This window comes from Rhamphochromis longiceps, linkage group LG20 (genome assembly GCF_057381845.1).
Source record: "Rhamphochromis longiceps isolate RC_006_pf linkage group LG20, R_longiceps_female_GT1.1, whole genome shotgun sequence".
In the NCBI taxonomy this organism is placed as follows: Eukaryota; Metazoa; Chordata; class Actinopteri; order Cichliformes; family Cichlidae; genus Rhamphochromis; species Rhamphochromis longiceps.
This window is the reverse complement of record NC_140576.1, coordinates 27,168,653-27,189,271: the sequence shown is the minus strand read 5'-3', so window position 1 is coordinate 27,189,271 and position 20,619 is coordinate 27,168,653. Positions and strand designations below refer to the sequence as shown.

The following is a 20,619-nucleotide window of genomic DNA, read 5'->3' as shown; positions in this document are numbered from 1 at the left end:
TTTTCAGGCCTACACTTTGCAAAACCAATATGGCATTCCACACTCAGAGGTATGACCATTTGATGGATGTGTTAAAATTTTAATATTACATGAATGGTTTGTGGTTTTGTGTACAATCAAGTTCTTCCTCTTTGTTTTAAAGCTGGCCAAGCTACATCAGCTCTCAGTGCAGCAAGGCCTGAGTCCTATTGCCCAGCCTGCTTCAGCTGTCATACCCGGTGTGTATTGCAGGCATTTTAATCATTGCTTTCTTAATTTCAGATTGCTAACCTGTGTTTAGACATCAGAAATAAATGCCAGCTGTTTTTATCTGCGTTGATTGTGAGCTTTTGTCAGTCAGAAGCGAGGAGAGGGGGGGCTTTGTAGCTTTCTTATATCTCCTAGTGTGAGAGAGAAACTATTAAGTGAAACGATACGTTGTGCGCAGTCAGAGAACTAGGGGAAAGAAAAGAATGAGTGCTGTGTTAAACATCAGCCCATTAAAATGGAAATTAAATGCTTTACTATATCTGGCAGTTTGCAGCTGAAAGGGTTTCTTCTCTATCTCAATGGTGTTTTTGTATGGCTCTGCTAACTAAAAGAGCCGAATGATATTTCAATTCAGTTGTATTCAGTTGATGCGTGTATTTTCTCTCTTATCAGGCATGGACTCAAACTCTCAGACGTCTCAGGAGCTGCTTATTCCCAATGATGTAAGGAAAAGCAAGTCGATCTTTGTGTTTTTGTTCTTTATGCTGTTTATATTGTCCCATTTGAGCGACAGCAAAAACAACAGGAAGCCGACGCTCAGCTCACATGTACGCAGCACCGAAGCAGGTGACTGGCTGCGACTGCAAAGACATCTGGCGTGACTTCAAAAGAGACGAGAGACATGCTTACGACTTACTAATTATCCGCGTTATTTTAACCTCGGACTAACCCAAGGTTAAAGGGATTTTGAGCTGATATGGATCCTTTCGCATTATTGTCTGGGCTGCAGTTGCAATGTCTTAGAGGGACTCCCGTGAGTGTTCAGTAAATCCTCTCATGTTCCCTGACCTACTTAGAAGCTGTCTGCTGTCAAAACAGCCAATAAGGAAACAGACAAAGATCCTTTCCCTCTCCACTTAGCCTCCACCAGGGTTTGATGAAATGCCTCTCCAATCTGAGAGATGAAAATGCAAGACACACATTTATCTTTAAATTCACTATTAGTTTGGTCATTTTGGTCAGATGGCCTGCTCTGGGATATTTGTGTGTGTGTGTGTGTGTGTGTGTGTGTGTGTGTGTGTGTGTGTGTGTGTGTGTGTGTGTGTGTGTGTGTGTGTGTGTGTGTGTGTGTGTGTAGGTAGGTGGGTGGGTGGGGTGGGGTTGAAAGTTGAAATTGTAATGAGGTCATTTATAATTGAACATTTAATTATCCTGAAGCATGATTATTCACAATAATGAAATGTTGCTCTGAAAATTCAACCATAAGGCTGGAGTTTAAATTTCTTTTTTAAAAAAAGGTGCTGATGAAGTGACTGAAGCAGGAATAAAACAGTCTTTGGACCATAGAGTAATAAAAGCTACTGAGTATCTAACCACATGGCGGTGTCGAAATACTCCTCTAGGTGTGTGTTTTGGCAATAAAAAAGGGAATAAAAATAACTTTAACTCTGCTGTCTTTGTTGAAAACAAGAAAAAAGGAAGAACTGGACTGGTTACTCAAGGGTTCGCTTAACTGTATAGGATAAAGCCACATCCCTGAAACAACATTTCTAAAATGCCTGAAGGCATTTCTTCCCCCATGTAAACCCCCCGCATGGCGAGCAGCACAACGCATCAGAGGTATGAGGGAGTCCAGTGCTATACGTGACAGGGACAGCTGTAAGCTCCAACCATTGTTCCAGAAGAGAGGACTTACAGCTATGACTGAGCCTCTTCAGCCCAGGCCGGCCACACTCCGGCCTCACAATCCTGCTCTGTGCTCGCACACTGAACGCCGAAGGAGAGTTGCACGCACACACAGATGTATTCAGAAACTGCTTACACCCAGTCAGCAGTATACAGTAGTTCTGCGGTGGAAGGAAGATTTAGCCAGAAGAAAAATGGCTGCACCTTTGCCATCCCATCCCTCTTCTTGTGTCCTTTCAAACGACTGCCTCAGCAGTAAACCAACAAAATATAGGCCACTTACAAGTGAGGACGACGAGCATTGTGTAACATTACTGTTTATTAAAATAACAGCTTTTTAAAAAGCCCAAAAGTTTAATTATCCGATTTTTTTTTTTGTTCTTTTTTCCCAGTTTGTTCACACAAAGATGTGTGTGGGCAAGCTGGTGTAAAAGGCCCATGATTTTTAGTCTCAGTGGGGTAGAGATGTTATCTGTGATTTGAGCTCTGTAGGGAGCATTGTTTCTAGAGTTGCTCTCTAGGCTGGCCACTCTCTGTGTATCTCTCCCCTTCTAAATAAACTGCGGAGCCAATAATAGCCAGGCAGAGCAACCAGGTCGCTGTGTGACAGATCAGACATTGTGGAACAGGCTGCTTACTTCTCAGGAAAGGAATGTAAAATGGAGGGAGGACATTGTGTTAGTGTGTGTGTGTGTGCGCGCGTGTGTGTTGTGTACTTCTGCCTATACGTCAGCCACTGTTAAACTTCCTGCACACTCACTTACTACAAGTACTTCATCACTGTCTGGCCCACTCGCAATATATTTGGCAGCATAACCCTGTCGCCTGAGCCTTGACACCCTGCACTTGAGCTGTTGCCCCGAGCTTTGGCTCTGCTGAATATTGTCACTAATGGCCAAGGGTGCAGGTAATGAAAGCAAAACAAAAGTGATAATGTATTTTGGAATGCAATAAAACTCGTGTCATTGTCTAATCTGCTCTCAGCAGAGAGAACACTCAAGCCAATGGGACTGTATATTATATATTTGAGTTATTTTCCCATTATGTTTTCCATTAGTGCAGAGATGCATCTAGCTGGCGTGTGTTTGGGAAGTGATTTGTTTGGGAAGTCATCACCACTCTGAGGAATCAATAACCTTTTAGCCACTCAGATTAATGAGAGGCAAATGTGCCTTCTCTCGTCTCTTTTACCGGTGCGCACACAGTAGCAATTAAGGGAGACCCGCCAGAGGGGGGGAGGAGGTTTGACATGCATGACGAATGACCAATCCAGTGAAGACAAACAATGTAATTGCAATATTTGAAGTGGGCTGCATTAAGTCAGCTCAACAGCAGTGCAGTTTTCATAGTGTTCCCTCTCCTTTGCCCCCTTTGTCAGAATCACTTTGATCAGCACAACAGAGCCGACAGTGGGAAAACGCTGCGTTCAGTCAAATGATTTATTAAACCCCCCAGATTCTGTATATCTACGTAGTAATTAATTTTTCCATCAAACTGACCTGATCTGTCTCAACTCTGTCCTCCCGCAGCTGATTGGCTCGATCATTGGTCGTCAGGGCACTAAGATCAACGAGATCAGGCAGGTGTCAGGAGCTCAGATTAAAATCGGGAGCCAGCTGGACGGGACAAGCGATCGCCATGTCACTATCACAGGAACACCAGTGAGCATCAACCTGGCCCAGTACCTCATTACCTCCTGGTAAGGCCCAGTGACACACACAGCCATCTAATGAATCATTGCAAGCACAGGCCTGACAGAAAAGCACCGACTTAAAAGGGTCAAAGGCTGTGCTATAAGTGGTAATGAGGTGCTGCTGGTATGAAGAATGAGTAAGAGCAGGTCTGTGTTGTGTGCTGGATAGTAATGTCTTGTTGGAATTCAGGCATTGCTATGCTCTGACATGTTTTTTTTAAATTAGCTTTTCTTCTATATAAGACCATAAGGAAGGAAATTAATCTGCATTAAATGTAGTTATCAGTTCTTGCTTTTAACAATTCAAAAAAAAAAAGAGGAAAAAATACAAAAACATTCCCACTTTAATTCTTGTAACTGATTCAGATCAGCTTTGCCTCATTATTTTTTGGTGTTCCTTAAACCGCATTTCTTTCTGTGTAAAACATATGCTAGCAGTGACAAAAAGGTGTCAACAATGATAAAAAAAAAAAGTTTATATACAGTATGTACTCGATTGCACCTGATAACCAACTACAATACATAGAGGGAGTCAAATGACAGGTAGCCAGGAGATTTTTCTGGATACCAGTAACGGGGGCAAAAGATATTCCAGCAAAGTTGAACAAGTGTTGAAGAAAATTTGGGCCATATACTGGTGATCGTACTCACTTATGTTTGTCACGTCATAAACAAATACTATATTGAGGGTGAGATATTAAAGAATACTGCTAACAGCTACTGCAGCAATAAAGTGGATCACAGTGAAGTCGCTCAAACCTGTAAAACAACTAGTTCAAAAAGTTATGGGAGACAAATCAAATGGAACAAATGATACACTCCCTGACAAAGATTTTTTTTATCAAATGGTGGAGGCCGCCTTATAGACTTGCAATATTAACATCTTCATTCATCCATTTCCTTCCACTTCATGGTCACAGGAGCTTGGAGCCTTCCCCAGCTGACATAGGGCAAGAGGCAGGGTTTTAAGAGGGCAGTGGGTATTTCCAACACTTGGTTTTCATGCCCTCTGATTCTTCTTATTTTCACATTTGCGTTCTTTAACCTCTAACGGACGCTGACTTAAAAGGCATCACTTCCAGTAAATCTGTTATAATGTAACGTAGTTCCCTCTGGAGCCACAAAAAGCTTTTCTTTTTTCCCACACATGCATTAATGCTCTCCAAGACCTGCAAACAAACTACAATAAGTAACTTTGGTGGAGTTCCCCTTTAATGATTTTCCAGAAACTTCCCCCAGTGTTGCAGCAACAGAATAATCCTCTAATCTTCACGACTCTCTTTTCTTTTCTTTTTTTCCTATCATAGTTTAGAGACAGCCAAATCTACAGCCCAGGCAGCCAGCATGGGAAGTCCAGTTGACCTCAACATGGCCTTCACCCAGCCAGCCTCCCCAGCTGCTTCTCCTGCACCCACCCTGGCTGCCGTGAGCACCCTGACCCCAGCTCATGTTCTGGGAGCTCCGTACGGTGCCATGCCCCTCTCCGGGCTGCTGGGGGTGAAGTCCGTCCCCTTTCTGACTTTGTCCAGCCCGGCCCCAGCCGTAGCCGTCACTGCAGCACCCTCCCACACCACTCTGGCTGCCTACACAGCCAAAATCTCTTCAGCCAACTGCATCAAAAAGCCAGAGAGACAGAAGTTCGCTCCCTACTGATGAAGCCTCTGAGCTCCGTGCGCAGAGTCAGATGAAGGACAGCTGCAGTGTTCTTTCACAAACCCCTGATGTAGCCATATCCGCTGGCAGAGATGCTCTTGCCTTTTATTCTATGACACACCAACAGAGACGAGACCAATGGAGATGTGGATAAAGCTATTAAAAGTTATTTACGACTATAGATAATTTGTGAGTTACCCATGAATTGATGGACAGCTTTCATTGTCACCTCATCACTGTTATTGATCACAAAAAAACAATAAAAAAAAAAAAAGGCTGAGGTCTCACCTGAGACACACATGTTTACCAGTGTTTACATGTGTGTCTCAAGTTAGAGATCAGCTAAGTATTTATCCTCAATAAATTTGTAAATTATACTCAGATGACAGATGCTCTACTGTATGATGCTTTTATACAATGTCTACGTTTGCCTCTTGAAGTTTTTAAGAAAATTTGTAAATGTCTGGGGGGTGTTTTGTTTTTGTTTTTTTGGGGTTTTTTTTAATAATCTGTGCTATATTACTGTACTTTACGTTGTTCAGTGTTATGTCTTTTTTGTTGGAATTTATTTTGAATGTGCAACTTGGTTAATCTTTATTTATTAGTATTGTTTCACTTATTAAAAGTCTTTGGTTCCTGTTAATGGTGGCTTTATCTATTTCCTTCACAGGCATTCAAAGAGCAATGATGCAGCTTTGCAGAAACTCATTTTCAGGAGGAAACAGTACACACACACACACACACACACACACAAACACACAAACACACAAACAAGACAACGCCACATTTAGGTTTTCTCTCAAATAACAACAAGATGGGAGGTTCTCATTTTAGCTGCAAGAACTGATGAGAGATTCGTTTCACACTATTGTGCTCATGTGCCCCAAAACAATAACTGCAGAACGGTGCAACCTCAGAGGAGAAAAGAGCTCTGCTGGCATGATGGGCAATGTGCTCACATGTAAGTGTGCATGTATAAAAGCGCACAATCGCATGGCGTTCTGTGCAGAGAAAATGCGCTCTGTAAGTCCCTTGAGACAAAGTGTAGAGAGACTGTAAGGCAGAGGGGTTTGTGTGGGGGAAAAAAGGGGCACTAACATGGCTAGGAGCTAGAAAAGATCTGAGGATTCACAGCGATGCTGTGGAAAAAAAAATCTGTATCTGCATCAGCATGCACCACAGCATCATCATCCTCAGGAGAGGCAGCTACAATCCTTTCATCCTAACTATTTCTGTTTTTTTTTTTTTTTCTGTCACTGCATCATGGATATGCGAGACACTATGAATGCGCAGTTCTCACTGTTACCAAACGCATTCACTTTTCAGAGGCAAACAAAAAAAGAGCCAGTGCCTCAGTTTCATAGACTTTCTGCTGAAGTCCAGCAAACAGTGAAGCTAAATTATGACACAAAGAAAACTTGATCTTTGAGGTCCTTGAATTTCTCTTCTGTCTCTATGGTAACATCATTTGTGAGTTTATATATTATTCTTTCTAGGACCTCCTAAAATCCAAGTACATGCCAAGATATAATGCTTGTAAAATCACCTTCAAATGACAAATCAGAGCACCTTTTTCAGCAGTAACTCAAAAAAACAATTTTCTGTATGATCAGTCTCTGACATGATTGTAGAGGAATTTTGGGCCACTCTTCTTTGCTTCAGTTCAATGGGGTTTGCAGGCATTCGTGTAGGCACAGCTCTCTTAAGGGCCCACCACCTCATTTCAGGCAGGTTGACTTTGACCATTACAACACTTTCTTTTCTTTTCCAGCTGTTCTGTTTGTTCTTGTACTTGAAATCTTTGTCCTCTTACATGACCCAGTATTGGGTTTTAGCTGCCTGACAGATGACCCACCATTTGACTCCAAAATACTTTAAGTACGGAGGAGTTTGTGGTCAGCGCAACAACAGCAAGGTGTCCAGCTCCTGTTCTAAGCCCAGAAGATCATCACTTCACCACCATGCTGGACAGCTTGTATGAGGTGTTTGTGTTGATGTGCAGTATTTGTTTTTCACCAAATATGGTGCTGTCCCTTGTGGTCAAACACGTCAACTTTAGCCTCTGACTGCAGTCTATTTCTAACTAACCCATTCCCTTTGACCCTTAGTATACTATAAAAACCTATCATGTGATTATGTTATAGTTTTATAGCATTTATAGTCTGAAACAAATCAAAGTCCATAGTATTTAAAGGTTTGCCAATAGCTTACTGTGAAATATGCTTTCTTTACACGAACAGATAAACTCCACTGATATTCCAGCTCCATTACCACACACCAGATACGTTGCATTAGAATATCAAAGCATGAAGTTTGAGCTGGTGACAGCTGGGACCCTAGCTGTCACTTAGCTGTCACATTTTCTTTTTTCTTCTTCTTCTTTCAGTTGTGGTGGACTCGGGGGATGTGTGGCATGCCGTTATCTATGCACAGACACTCGCAAAACTGAAAATAGCACAAATATCTGCATTCTTACCACTGTAGCGCTCAGCCTCAGTAATTCAGTGACAAACAGCACCCTCCACTGTCGACTCAATATTCTGCGTGACCCTTCACGGTACAGAAAAAGGTAGCGAGGAAGAGTTAGAGCTGATAAAAGATTGTCTTTAATGTTTGGCATTGTTAATGAATTCCATACCACAGCAGTTATGGGAGTAGGAAAACCACTTTTACAACCAAACACTGTTTGATCATGCTAACACCATATGTACAGGAAAGCACATTGAAAAGTGTATAAAGTATTTATATGAGAGGACTCAAGTCAAGAACGGTGGAGACGGCCACAGTCTAATGGATTCGTCCTTTTCCAAACACTGATTATAGATATTTATCAATTACATTGATCTCTGGAGTACATGTATATACACAAAACAACAATAAACCTTTTGGGGGTTTCTGCAATAATTCTCAAAAATATTTCACAATACTGCTGTATGTACAATAACAGAATTTACATTGAAAAATTCTATTGTACCTATATTTTGAGTATCACTTCAGTCACCAGTTATCCTCAACGCCATCAAGCTCACAAGAGATACTCACGTGCCGTTACAGATCTAATGACCTCATGTTCAACTCCATACAAAGTACAGCAGCCTATTCAGTGCCTTCTGTCTCGGTACGGTTTCTGAAATATGTTCACACAACTGATGATCTCACATACAAAAATAGATGTTGTCTAGTCAGCTGACAACTTGATGTACAGTAACACAAAGCATCCACCTGCAAAAAACAACCAGGAAAACAAGTAATTGTTAAAATATTAGCTATATCCTTCCAACCCCCACGGGACGATAAAGAGCGCTGTTCCTTCTGCCCCACAGTAAAAGTAAACCTTTCTGCCAGTCCGGGCTTCAGCATTCTTGTGTAACATGTCATCAGTTTTGAAACAACAGAAGGTAATTGAGAAAGAGCCGCAGGCAGAATAAGAAATATTAGCGCTACAAACCAAACAACAATCTGAAACCAAAGCGGGACAAAACCATACAAAAACATCACTAGGTAGATATCTTCTTTTTTTCTATTTTTTTTTCCTTCAGGGAGTTTACAGTGAAGAAAGTGAAAAGGAGAATGGCTGTTACTACATGAGCTCCCCACAGTCCGGATGAGAGGTCAAACTGCATTTGAGTGCACTTAAGGCAGGTAGGCGATTCCAATGCTGTCTGTGTGGGCTCCTCGACCGGTCACTGAGCAGTTGGGGCGGATGGGTGGGGGGCGTGTGGGCTCGACAGTGTCGTCAGGCGCAACAAAAATTGCCACTGCAGCTGTCCAGGTTCAGCCCTCACTGCTCAACATGGTCTGACAACCATACACAGAGAAGGAAAATGACGGCGAGAGAGTGGTGTTGGTGTTAGTTTGGAGTCCAGCAGGTGTGAAGTGGACAGTTCTTCATTCTCCGTGAACATGAAAGCTGACAGGTGTGGGGCCTGTCTGTCAACTGTCCTCAGTTTGCCTTCAGACTCCCAAACACCTTCATTCCTCTCGAGATATCTTTGTCACACAGAAGAGACAAATAGAGACGTCTTCAACAAAGACTCAACTTAAAGCACTTAAACATTAGCCAGGATTGCAGCTGGTGCAATACAAGTAGGAACATCTCATCTGAATACATTCACGTGGGTTTCCATACGCATGGTACGGATGGGAAATCATCAGTGACTTAAGTTCGTGTCCCTTGAGATGCTGGTCCAAGAGGAGAGCTGCAGGTACACCAGCGATTTGCGACAGCCCAGCAGCAACACGTATTACAGTGCGCATTTGATATGATTCACTATTAAGGAGCACTTAACAGTGTTTTGAAAAAACATAATAGACGTAAGCCTTTGAAAACACTATAATGTAGCAAATTTATCAAAATAAGAATTCATATATATGAAGCATTTAAAGCAGAGAAGTCACCTCGCTGTGACTAATAACCTTCTGTAGTTTCCTCGTGTTGTGAAATGACATGAAAAGCAAAATTAAGGGAGTTCACAGCTTATACTGCACCTGGGATCATGTTGGTTATGATCGTGGTCGTCATGTTTCACAAAACCGTTTTCATATTATTCTCAAGTGGAAAAAAAAACATGCTCACAGACGAGTTGTACAATTGTGTACAATCAATATCAATTTTTGAACAGAAGTTAATTGATCCCATTGTTCAAGAGATATTTTTCTTTTAATTCTAAGAGGCCACACGAAGCAGCGGCAGCGGTTGTGCCTCAAACCGTAGCTTCAACCGTCTTCGCTCCTTCGTTCCTTTCCTTCATGTGCACTGAAGTTAAACCGCAGAACATGACAATCGAGCATGCTCCATTGCGTCACATTAGACTTGTTCTACTACCGCTTCCTTTTACTCAGTGCAAATGAAGGGAAGAAGAAAAGGAGAAGAAAGCTCTAACGTAAACTGAGCTGGAGTTTCAGATCACTGTGTCTCCTCGTGCTCCTCGCTGATGCACTGCTCCCAGGCATGTTTGCCCTGGTCCTCTCTGTGGCCATGAGGGGAATGGAAGATCCTGCGGGGGAGCGGGATGGGTTGAGGTGGCAGGTCCTCCTCAGGAATGCAGCCCTCTCTCAAGTAGGGTTTGGGAGGAACAGCTGGAGGCTGAGGTCTGCGGTAAGGGATGTGATGAGGGCCATGAGTAGGGGCGTGGTGGTGAGTTGGTGGCCCATGTGAGTGGCTGTCCAGCCCTGGGTGGGCATGAGCGTGAGGGTGCGGGTGGTTGTGCGGGTGTGACGCAGGGCTGCGGTAGTGGAAAGGGCGAACCGGGTCCATGGAGTCGATTTCTCCTCCGCCGTAGTGGATGTGCATGTAGGGAGACGCCATGTACTCGTCAGGTGGGGACCACAGGTGACTTGGAAGAGGCTCCAAGGCATCGTTCCTGATGGGTCCAGGATCAGGATACTGACCCCCAAAGTTACTCTCACTCAGGGAGGAGACACCGCTGCTGGCGCTGCCTGATAGAGTGGAGTTACTGCCTCCCAAAGCAGACTGAGGACTGGTAGGAGAGCCAGGGATTGGGTGGAGAGGAGACTAGAGAAAGAGAAAGAGAAAGAGAAAGAGGGAGGATGTCATGGGTGTCTTTTTTTAAAGTAATGTTGTTTACATTTAACGTTTACATTTCGGCTTGATATCTCTTTTAACTTTTTCCCTCTTGGGTGCTTTTTAGAGCTGTTGTCAAATTTCATCTTAATGGGGAAAAGAGTAAAGATGATATCTAAAAGTGGATCGAGGATAGGAGAAACCTCAAATAATCAAAAGATCAAAATAAACAAAGTAAACATTTGCCAGTGTTGAAAGTCATGCGTCCTGAACAAAGCAGGTGTGGTAGCAGGGTGTGGTCTTTGGCTCAGATGCAGGGGAGGGGTGGAGTAGAAGGTTTAGAAGACCGTGCCAAGAGAGGCTGGCTGGAAACTGTCAGTCCTTATCTAATCATGTCTCTTCTACTTATGCAGTAGCGCACTGAGACTGAGGTGACTGCACAGAACTTGGTTTGGCAGCCAGAAATCTACAGCGGCTGGCGCCCTGAAAAAGCTCCGGCTCTGTCTGAAAAGACGGTGATAAAAGTGTGTAAATAATAAAGAAACCAAGCACACTAGTCACCATATCTGACAGTGTGTGCGTTAATGTCCCTAATGTGGCAGGGTTTTTGCTACAACAGGCAAATACAAAATTATAAATTCAAAGTGGATGATGTTTTTCTTAAGCTTGTACCTTTCGGAGGGAACGGACAGGCAGGGCAGGAGGAGGGTCGCTGTTCTGTTGGTGAAATGCATCACAGTGCATCAGGAAATGTCCTGTGAAGAGAAGTTCAAGTCAGGAAAAGGAATAAAAAAATAAAAGCCCACAAAGTCCAGATCATTATAGACAATGAGGAGTAGTACCCTAACCAAACAGATTCCCTGAAATCCTCGATAAGCATAACTGTGAAGTAAAATGAAATAGTACCTGGTGGGAAGGACCTGGGTGGGACAGGGGGCATTATTACCCCTCCGGTAGAAGCTGGCATGTAGGTCATCTGCTCCCTGTTCTCCCCATCCAGACTCCAGCTACTGGGAGTGTTGGGAAAGACTGAAAGGGAATACAAAAACTTTTTTTTAAGACAGCACAAACATCTTATGCACCAAAATAGCTAGTTTGCTGCTCATATATGTTACCTTTCTCTGGTAGCGTCATATGAACATCAGTACAAGGCTTACAGGGGCTAACTTGCTGAAGTAAGGCACGCTGCATGTGGTTGTTCTGGAAAAAATAAAATGAAGCAAAAGAACAAAATGAATCAGAAACACAGAAACAGAACACATTTTTGTTTGTATATTCATTCAGCATTACGGGACTGCAGATTTCCCCCACCTGCCCATTCTCTGCCATGTTGTAGTACATGGAGTTGTTGGCTCTCTCGCGATGAGACGGCAACAGAATCATCACTTCTCGGTTGTGTTTGGCCTTATCGGGTAAGGATGGAGAGCCTGGACAAAAGAAAAGACGCGCAAGTAAACGATTTCTATTTGCAAATAAGTAAGAGACAAAGATGTTTGTTGTCATAAAAGTGCAGAATTTTGCAGCCTTGTTACTTTCTAGTGTTGCTTATTTATGTGAGCATCTTATTACAGGATGGTTAGTATGGGTAATATACAGTAGTAACTATCAGATGTGACTTTCTGCTTTGTTCCTCACCTCTGGCACTTGAGGGGGCAGAGTTAATAATCTGGGAAGAGTTGGAGCGGATTGAGCTCAGGCTGGAGGACGAAGGGCTTGGCTGCAAAACAAAACTTTTATTTGTCTTTTGTGCTTTTGTACTCTGTAGAATAAACCAATGATTAATGCTGTGAAAAGAAAAGTTCATCAAAACAATAACAATTAAGTGAAAGAGTTAGATTATAGTTTACATCCTCAAAAGATCGGATCTCATGTGAGTTGCACTCTGTAAAGAACGCAAATTATTACAAGCTGAAGCACATTCCCACCAGTATTTGTTCGTTTTTACGTCATCCAACTCCTACCTGCATGTGTAATGCCTCCTCAGGGTGCTCCCCCATCAGGCCGTCGGTCATGATGACGAGGTTTCCTGCCTCACTCGACGTGTGAGAGGACAGGGAGGAGGACGAGTGTCGGATCGAGCCCTGCAGGTTTAGAGGACTGCAGGACAGACATAACGGTTGAGATCACTGAAACATTTATCTCTGTGTTTGTTTAATCATTTTGCATTTTTATGCCTCTTTTACAGCCTGTACAGATTTATTTCAGAGGGCATTTGGTGTTAATTTCAAGAGTTTGGCTCATACTGCATTGTAGATTCACATCACGGTCATAACATAGCGCATAAATTCATACAGCTGCCCTGGGTATTGTTTTGAAGGTTTGGAAATTATGAGGCTAAAACACCAAATGAATCTCTAAGCTAGCTTAGAAGAGCACCACGACTGACCTGTGTCTGTGCATGAGCCGCACGCTCTCAGGGCTCATGTGGCTGTGGGAGGAGAGGATGCCTCTGGGAGAATTAACCCCTGGGCACCCCGCAGGTCCAAATCGATCCACGCCAGGCAGACCCTGCTGGGACCCAACCATATACTGCTCTGAATATTTACACTGCTCACGCATACACTTACTTATAAACTTAATGCACTGAAACACACTTGGCGTATAGTTTGAGTCACGTGTCACTCTACTCACGTGGTGTAAGCCTGTTCTCATCATGTGGAACTGGTCCACAAGCTTTTTGTGCAGAGGACGCATCTCTGGATGCACCAGTTTCTCGTGAACAGCCAGCCCTACTCCGAGAATGTGCACCTGATGATGAAATCAGAGGAATCAATAGTGACCTGAAGGTTTCATAACCATATGTTATGGTTAACATACAGTTAACGTATATTTTGAACTTTTTAAACCCAGCCTGACTTGTTCCTGCATTAGATCCTTCAGATGTGAGATCCTCTCTGTATCCTCTGGGTGACTGCTGATGTAGTCTTTATCAAAGAACGCCTGTGGTAGAGGGTGAGGCAAAAAATAAAGATCTCTCTCACAACGCCAATTCATCATTCATCATTTCTGCCATCCTCTCTCCCCTCTCCCTCAGCCCTACAGCAGTACCTCCTGATATCTGGCAATGCCTCCATTCACAGCAGCATCTATGACCCCATTGAGGCACATGCTGAGCGGGTTGATGTTCCCATGATGCTGCCTGTGCTGGTACTGGCTAATCAAAGTCCGCAGCTCCTGGGTCTTATTCTCCACCACGTAAATAGCGTTCTCCAGAGGGCTGACCTCCACCTTGAAATAAATACAGATATTTACTCTGAGCTTTGATGAAAGAGGAGATGGCCTTTAAATGTTAACAGAAAACTGGCCTTTAGGTAATGTGTACGATACAAGGTGAGTGAGAGAACGTTTGAGCTCCTTACCACTTCTCTCCTTTCGACCTCTGCCCAACGGGAGATACCAGGGAGAGGACGCAAGAGGATCAAGGTTGTTCTCTCAATCCACAGACTCTGTTAAACATGTGGACAAAGAAGCCATCTCATATTAGCCACATCTGCTAGACTAATATAAAAGAAAACCGAGTGGAGACCCGACAGTGTATAAGAGATACTGGGCTGGCAAACTATTCAGCACCGTGTTGTAGAGTACGATATAGGTCATTTCAGACTAGTGAGAATTCCTGTGTGGTGTGGTTCTGAATTTGGGTTACTGTGTCAGGACAAACAGCATCATACCTACAAGCCTCTTAAGCCCTGAAGGTTGTAGGGATTTGAGCATTGTTAGCATCGAGATAGAAATGGCAGGTAAAATAACAACAATAAAAACAACAGCAGCAAAAGTTAAACAACTGTATTAATTTACTGACTGTTAAAGTTATAATTTAAGGGAAATTGATTTCTTCTTTTCTTTTTATCTTACCTTATGTACATGTAGTATCCAGTATTACAGTACTCACAGTCAGAGTATTCTGGTTGTGTTATGCACATGTAAACATCTTATTTTGAGAAAACAGAATTTTGCAGTATAGAAAATACCTTCTTTAAATTCCTTTTTTGGTACAGATAGCCTCTTATAATCTGATACTGTTATGATCCTGTTTGGTGATAATAAGATCCCGAATGTTGTGTTTCAAACTTAGTTGAAATAAATCTGAAAGATTAAGTGAAATAAGATTAAGTGGTTAGGACTTTAAATATATCATGAAATTATTAACTTGATACAATGAATGCTTTTCACCACCTGTCAAGATGACTTTCTTCTTTTATTATTGTTGTATTAAGCCAATACATAGGCTGAACGGCCACTTTGTTAGGCACACATGCTAAAGTGTTCATTTAAGCAAAATGAGCTACTGAAGTTTAAACCGAGCATCAGGATGGGGGAGAAAGATGATTTAAGTGACTTTGTAATAGTCTTTGGTGCCAAATGGGTTGGCCTGACTATTTCAGAAACTGCCGATCTAAATATCAGACCATTATTCATCACTGACTTTTTTTTACCACGGCCTCTGTGCGCTGTTACATTTCGCTTCATCGTTTGATGGTGACATTTCGCCCTGGCTGGGAGTCAAAAAGGAACAGAGCAGCTATGGTTCAGAAAGTAAATAAGACTGGCGTGGGAAAAGACATTTCCAGCAGATACATTCAAACAGATTTTGAGGTTATTAAGAATTTATTTCCCAAATGTATGAAGAGAATTATATCCAAAGGAGCTGCTGGGTTTCAGCACATTTTAAACCGTTACTGTGTCACATGCTGCACTGAGTGATCTGAAAATGTTAAGAAGGAACCAAATTCATACATAAGATAGGCAGGCAGTTTCATCGTTGTATCATTTGCTGTATATCATTCAGGAAAGGCTATCATGTCAAGGTGGGTCAAAATCTCTGAGGTATGTTATTGAATTTATGCCACAAAGAATTAAAGCAGCTCTGAAGGCCTGGTACTAACGAGATGTACTTAATAAAGTGGCTGATGAGTGTATATTTATTTGTATCTATATATGTTATGTGCCTATAATTATTTCATGCTAGTGCAGTTTTGCTTTTCCTCTTCACGCATTATTCAATTTTGCAGTGATTACGACTGATGTGGTCACATTTTATTCAGTGACTGTTGCTACACAAGCGAGTCATATTTGAATAAAAACCTGATATTACAAACTCAATTTACTCCACACAGAAGAACTATTAAACCAGAATGTGTCTCAAATAATAATGCGGCAAATGTGACAATATTGACTTTAGCTGACCAGATTTAATACTAAAAATCTTATTAACACTTGGTTTAACTTTGTTGCAATTTTTTCTCATAGCTCATAATAAAGTAAATCTAATTATATTTATCTTCAATTACGTAGCAGAGAAATTTAAAGGCATTAAAGGGCTTTAAAGGCGTTATTGTCTAAGAGCTGTAGGCACTCCCCTGTGGCCACCTTAAGTGTTGCACTTGCTTACGTCACCTATACCTGCTTATGTCTCTTAAATGAAAAAATGTCTGCATAATTACACTGCAATTTCCACAGAGTTGGATCCGTTTCATTGTTTTATAATAGCGTTTTATAATAGCGTTACAGCCATATTCAGTATTTTCATGTAAAAAAAACTAAACAGTGAGTCAGAAATGGGCTGAGCTGGCACTGCGGGCTCAACGTACCCTGAACTCATTCTCGCGGTCCTTGGGCCCCTTGTGGAAAGGTCTGTCATAGTGGAAGCGGCTGACATTGTTTATGCGGTAGAAACTCTTGATCCTCTCAGGCACACGTTCCAGCTGAGGCACATCAGAAATGTCTGACACTGGAGTCACCGCATAGATCTGCAAGTCTAGAAGCCAAGTGTCAAGGAAGTGACAGACAAAGTCCGACATACATGCATATTCACTGAGGAGGAAGAGCAGAGGGGATGTTCAAAAGAAATACTTAGACAGAGCTTTAGTTTTTCCTGTGTGACCCTGGAAATCAACTTCAGTGTTTAGTTCAGTATTTAATCTGTAATAATCTCTAATAACAACACTCAAATGCTTAGCAGAGTAATCAAAAGCCAATAAAATGCACAACACGTGGAGCAATCGCGCTGCTTTTCAAGTCATTAAATCTACCAGGCAAAAATGCAAAATAAATCTGGTTACTGCTTTTCGAATGACTCAATGCAATATGAACATCTGCGGACTGATGTTGTAATGGTCTCTCACTCTAAAGAAAAAATAATGAAGTCGTTTTAGCCATAGTGAAACTGCCAGGATACACTGAGCGTCACTTTGCAGGATGGTGTCGTCTGGAATGTTTGGATGCTGCATGGCGATGGCTTGCGGAAATTCCCCCAGCATCCTTTGCTGAAAGTCCTCCAGCCGTTCATAGTCATACCCACGACAGACAAACTCCTTGTTCTGGAGAAAGAGAAAAGACATAAGACCGAAATGTTGCTGAGAATCTGCTGCAAATGATTCTCAGAGTTTAAGTGAGGCATTCCTCTGGACATTGCTTAATTCTTTCAAGTACTGTCTGATTTACTATTAAATTTAGGTGGTATTGCACAAATAAATTACATTTCAAGAAAGGGCGTATGGTTGGATTTCCAGTGCACTCGTCAGACTATAAATATATAATCTGAAGTTTGTAGAGTCAAACTGAATGGATAGATGCTTCATTTTATACATCAGTGACAAGTGGACTGAGAACGTCTTAATTTAAAGATTAAGAGGCTGAATACTTGTGTCCGTATAGTTTATGTGCAGCAGTAGATAGGCGACTAACTGAAAAGCATACAGTGGTTTTTCAGTTAGTGGACTATCTACTAACTAAAACCAAGCGCAGACCTAACTCTTTATAGCTACTGAACATTGAAGTAAGCAAATTACAAAATTAACCACATTTGTGGAAGAATGGGTTGTTCTAATGAACTCACTGAATTTGAGTGAGTGTGGTACAATAATAGGACGTCGCTGGTAAGACAAGTGAGTTTGTGAAATGCCTTCCTTCGTAGATATTCCCCAATAAACTGTAAGTGGAAGCATTTAGGAACCACAGCAACTCAGCAAAGTTGCAGGCAACATAGTGGGGTCACCAAGTGTGTAAAATTCACCAGTGCTCTGCTGAGCTCCACACCTCGTCTGGCATTGATATTAACACAAAAACTGTGCATGGGAGTTTCATGCATGGATTTCAAGCTCCTGTAGGTGTAATGAATGAGTAGCCCAATACTTATGGTCTTTGTAGTGTATGAAAGAAGTGACAGGGAGCAAAGTAATAGGACAGACAACTAAACAAGCCTCTGTAAAGCCCTCAGGGATGAGAGATTTAGGTGATAATTCTAGGATAATTTTCACAGTGTTCTTTAATACATTCACAAAAAAACAAACAAAACAAAACAAAAAGATTATAGCTACTTTAACTAAGGGTAACAGGCAAGGCAATGAGTGCAAATAAATCTGTTGTCAGAGGACCGCACTGGGCAGACTTACTTAGATTAGAAGAAATTAATGCATCACCCTAAAATCTGTCAGGATGGCCATGACATATTTGGTAGTAATGGTTGGTAAACAATCTTACTTTTTAACTTCTCATCTTGCACAGCCTACTGCAGTTAAAGCAATGGTGGAAGTGCACATCTGAACACATGGGCAGGATTATATCTGTGTCAGACTGGATTTGGAAAGTCCTACCCTGAGGAAGAAAGGAAACTTCCTGCCATAGAAGCCCATTCGAAAGAACTCCGGTTCAATCCTCTGCTGTTCAATGATGTTGTCATAGTATGCTGCCTCCATTTTCTGTCACCGAATGAAAAAAATGCAAAAGAGTCAAGATGAATAATCGAGCAATCACACACATTACTGAGCTGACTCCATTTTCTTGGGAGTGTGGGCGTGCACAGGTAATTAGGACATTGTGTTTGCCGCTGTGCACGCGTCACACCAAATAACAGAGCATGATGATAACGGAGGAAGCTGTCAACACTACCACCTTCTTCATCACAAAGGATGCTTGTTTGTTAATAAAAGCAGAAATGAGGAACATGCGGGACTTACCCGTATCCAGCTGAGGCTCTGATAATCATATAGAGTCTCATACTGGAAAGCTAGCTCCCGGCAAAGAGAGATTCCATATTCCCAGCACTGCAAAGTCATAAAATGAAGCTGAATGAGAATAAATCTTGATTTATCCTTAATAATCAAGAGAAATGTCATAACATTAAAAGTGTGTTTTGGGAAGGTTGTAGGTTATTAAGATTTTAAATGGAACAATTTCAGCATCTAAATTGTCAGATTAGTGCAAAGAGACCATTATGATTTCAGGTTTTCTTTTTCTTTTATTAATATTGTTTTTTCCATTTCTCCATATAAGAGAGTTAATTGGTATGTGTGATAGAACGTGTTGCTGAGTCTGCTATCTACTGGCAGTTTTACCTTACATTTATCATTTTTCATTACCAGCAGCAGGAGCAGCTTTACTGAGATCTACACTGAAAAAAATTATCTGGTGGATTAAAAGAAATATGAAAAAAAAAGTATGAGTATTAGTTTTATGCAGTAAAGTTAGGATTAGTCAACTCTTATTTTCTATGTTATTATTGCAAAACTGTATTCGGTTAATTGAACTTTTTTATGTTTTTCATTCATGTGAAGACTTTTGAGTCATCTCATGTTAGACAATTCAAATTGCAATGATGTAAAAGCTGAAACTCTTACCGGGAGAACTGAACTGCAGCAAACTGCATATAATTTTAAACCACTTCGCCAAACTCTATTAAATCTGCTTTTTTCCTCATCTATCATTTTTTTTATTTCTTCATTTAACCTGTCATATTATTCCCACTGTTTCTTCAATTTCCTAATCCTTGTTTTATTTGTGTTTTTTAAGCTATTTATTTAATTATAATCTATTTGCTTTGCAAAGCCCTTTCTATTATTGTGTTATTGTAATTATGCTATGAATGTTTAATAGATACAATTTGTTGCTGCTAAATAAACTAGCATTATTAGTCACATTTCTTTTCAGAGCGGTGTATGAAAGTGAAGGTGGTTAGCATAGTTTATTTTAAATGTGTTACAAAATACATTTAAAATGTGTTAAAATTGTGCTTAAACGAGAGGAAAAGACGAGCATAGTATTAAAGATCTAAAAACGTAACCTCGCTTAGCTGTTTTCTCTCTGATTCATACACAGTAGAAACATTTTTCTAAGTCTCATCATTTATTTCACAAGCTTTCCTTTAAACAGATACAGATTTCTGTTCGCCGTGTATGAACTGTAACAAATGCAGCAGCAGGTAAAGAACAGCTTCCCTTTTTAAACGAGAGCAGCAATAACACTGATTTAATGAAGGAGGCCACTTTTATTTCTTTCTCAGCTGCTCCCAGAGTCCAGAGGGCATTGTCCTCTCCAAAGCAGCAACACCAGTCAACTAATTCAATTTGGTGGATGAATACCAGCCAGGGAGGAATGATTCTGGGAAGCAAATCACATTTGAACAGAAATCTGACCCTCGCTGCTGCGTGCAAAGGCAGCATGTTTGTATTTGTATTATGATAGTCTGTGTTTACTTTAGCACAGAGAACTCTTAACTTAATTTAACTGGTTTTAGTTGCAATGATTTTCCACATATGATGATTGGGTTGCACAGTAAACAGTAAAAAGATGTAACAACTGAAGATTGCATAGAATAGTAGAACAGTAGCTCCACTACCCACCTAACACAGCATTAATGCTCTACAGAAATATTCATAAAGAGCCTATACTGGTAATAATAACACAATTACAGTTTAAAATGCTAATAAGTAATGAAATTACATTTTAAAGCTTTTATACAGCATGGTTTTACACTGCAGGGTTGGGTGAAGGGTTAGTGCTTCTTTCGCCCCTCTGAATTCTAGTTTAACAGAAGCATGCAGGACTAACTTATGAAAAATAAGAGGAGATATGCAATTACTGGGGCTGGCAAAAG

General features: G+C 41.3%; 2 protein-coding genes across 3 annotated transcripts in view; one reads left to right on the top strand and one right to left on the bottom strand.

Annotated features, from left to right (window-relative positions):
- Positions 1–5,864, top strand: part of LOC146645511 (poly(rC)-binding protein 4-like) — a 34,881-nt gene extending 29,017 nt beyond the window's left edge. For both annotated transcript variants that reach the window (XM_085393468.1, XM_085393467.1), the window contains exons 10-14: positions 8–49; positions 143–218; positions 643–692; positions 3,405–3,574; positions 4,876–5,864. In XM_085393468.1, the coding sequence (XP_085249594.1) occupies positions 8–49; positions 143–218; positions 643–692; positions 3,405–3,574; positions 4,876–5,221 (684 nt within the window). In that variant the 3' untranslated portion in view covers positions 5,222–5,864. The remainder of the gene's footprint in view (positions 1–7; positions 50–142; positions 219–642; positions 693–3,404; positions 3,575–4,875) is intronic.
- A 1,940-nt stretch (positions 5,865–7,804) lies between these two features.
- The window catches only part of LOC146645510 (dedicator of cytokinesis protein 3-like), a 53,301-nt gene continuing 40,486 nt past the window's right edge, over positions 7,805–20,619 (bottom strand). The window contains exons 39-54 of the mRNA XM_085393841.1: positions 18,704–18,790; positions 18,341–18,445; positions 16,924–17,065; positions 16,337–16,503; positions 14,105–14,191; positions 13,794–13,973; positions 13,602–13,685; positions 13,377–13,493; positions 13,132–13,274; positions 12,707–12,842; positions 12,381–12,462; positions 12,057–12,172; positions 11,861–11,945; positions 11,652–11,774; positions 11,418–11,500; positions 7,805–10,736 (exon numbers count right to left, since the gene is read on the bottom strand). Coding sequence (XP_085249967.1) covers positions 10,128–10,736; positions 11,418–11,500; positions 11,652–11,774; positions 11,861–11,945; positions 12,057–12,172; positions 12,381–12,462; positions 12,707–12,842; positions 13,132–13,274; positions 13,377–13,493; positions 13,602–13,685; positions 13,794–13,973; positions 14,105–14,191; positions 16,337–16,503; positions 16,924–17,065; positions 18,341–18,445; positions 18,704–18,790 — 2,346 coding nt within the window. The 3' untranslated portion in view covers positions 7,805–10,127. The remainder of the gene's footprint in view (positions 10,737–11,417; positions 11,501–11,651; positions 11,775–11,860; positions 11,946–12,056; positions 12,173–12,380; positions 12,463–12,706; positions 12,843–13,131; positions 13,275–13,376; positions 13,494–13,601; positions 13,686–13,793; positions 13,974–14,104; positions 14,192–16,336; positions 16,504–16,923; positions 17,066–18,340; positions 18,446–18,703; positions 18,791–20,619) is intronic.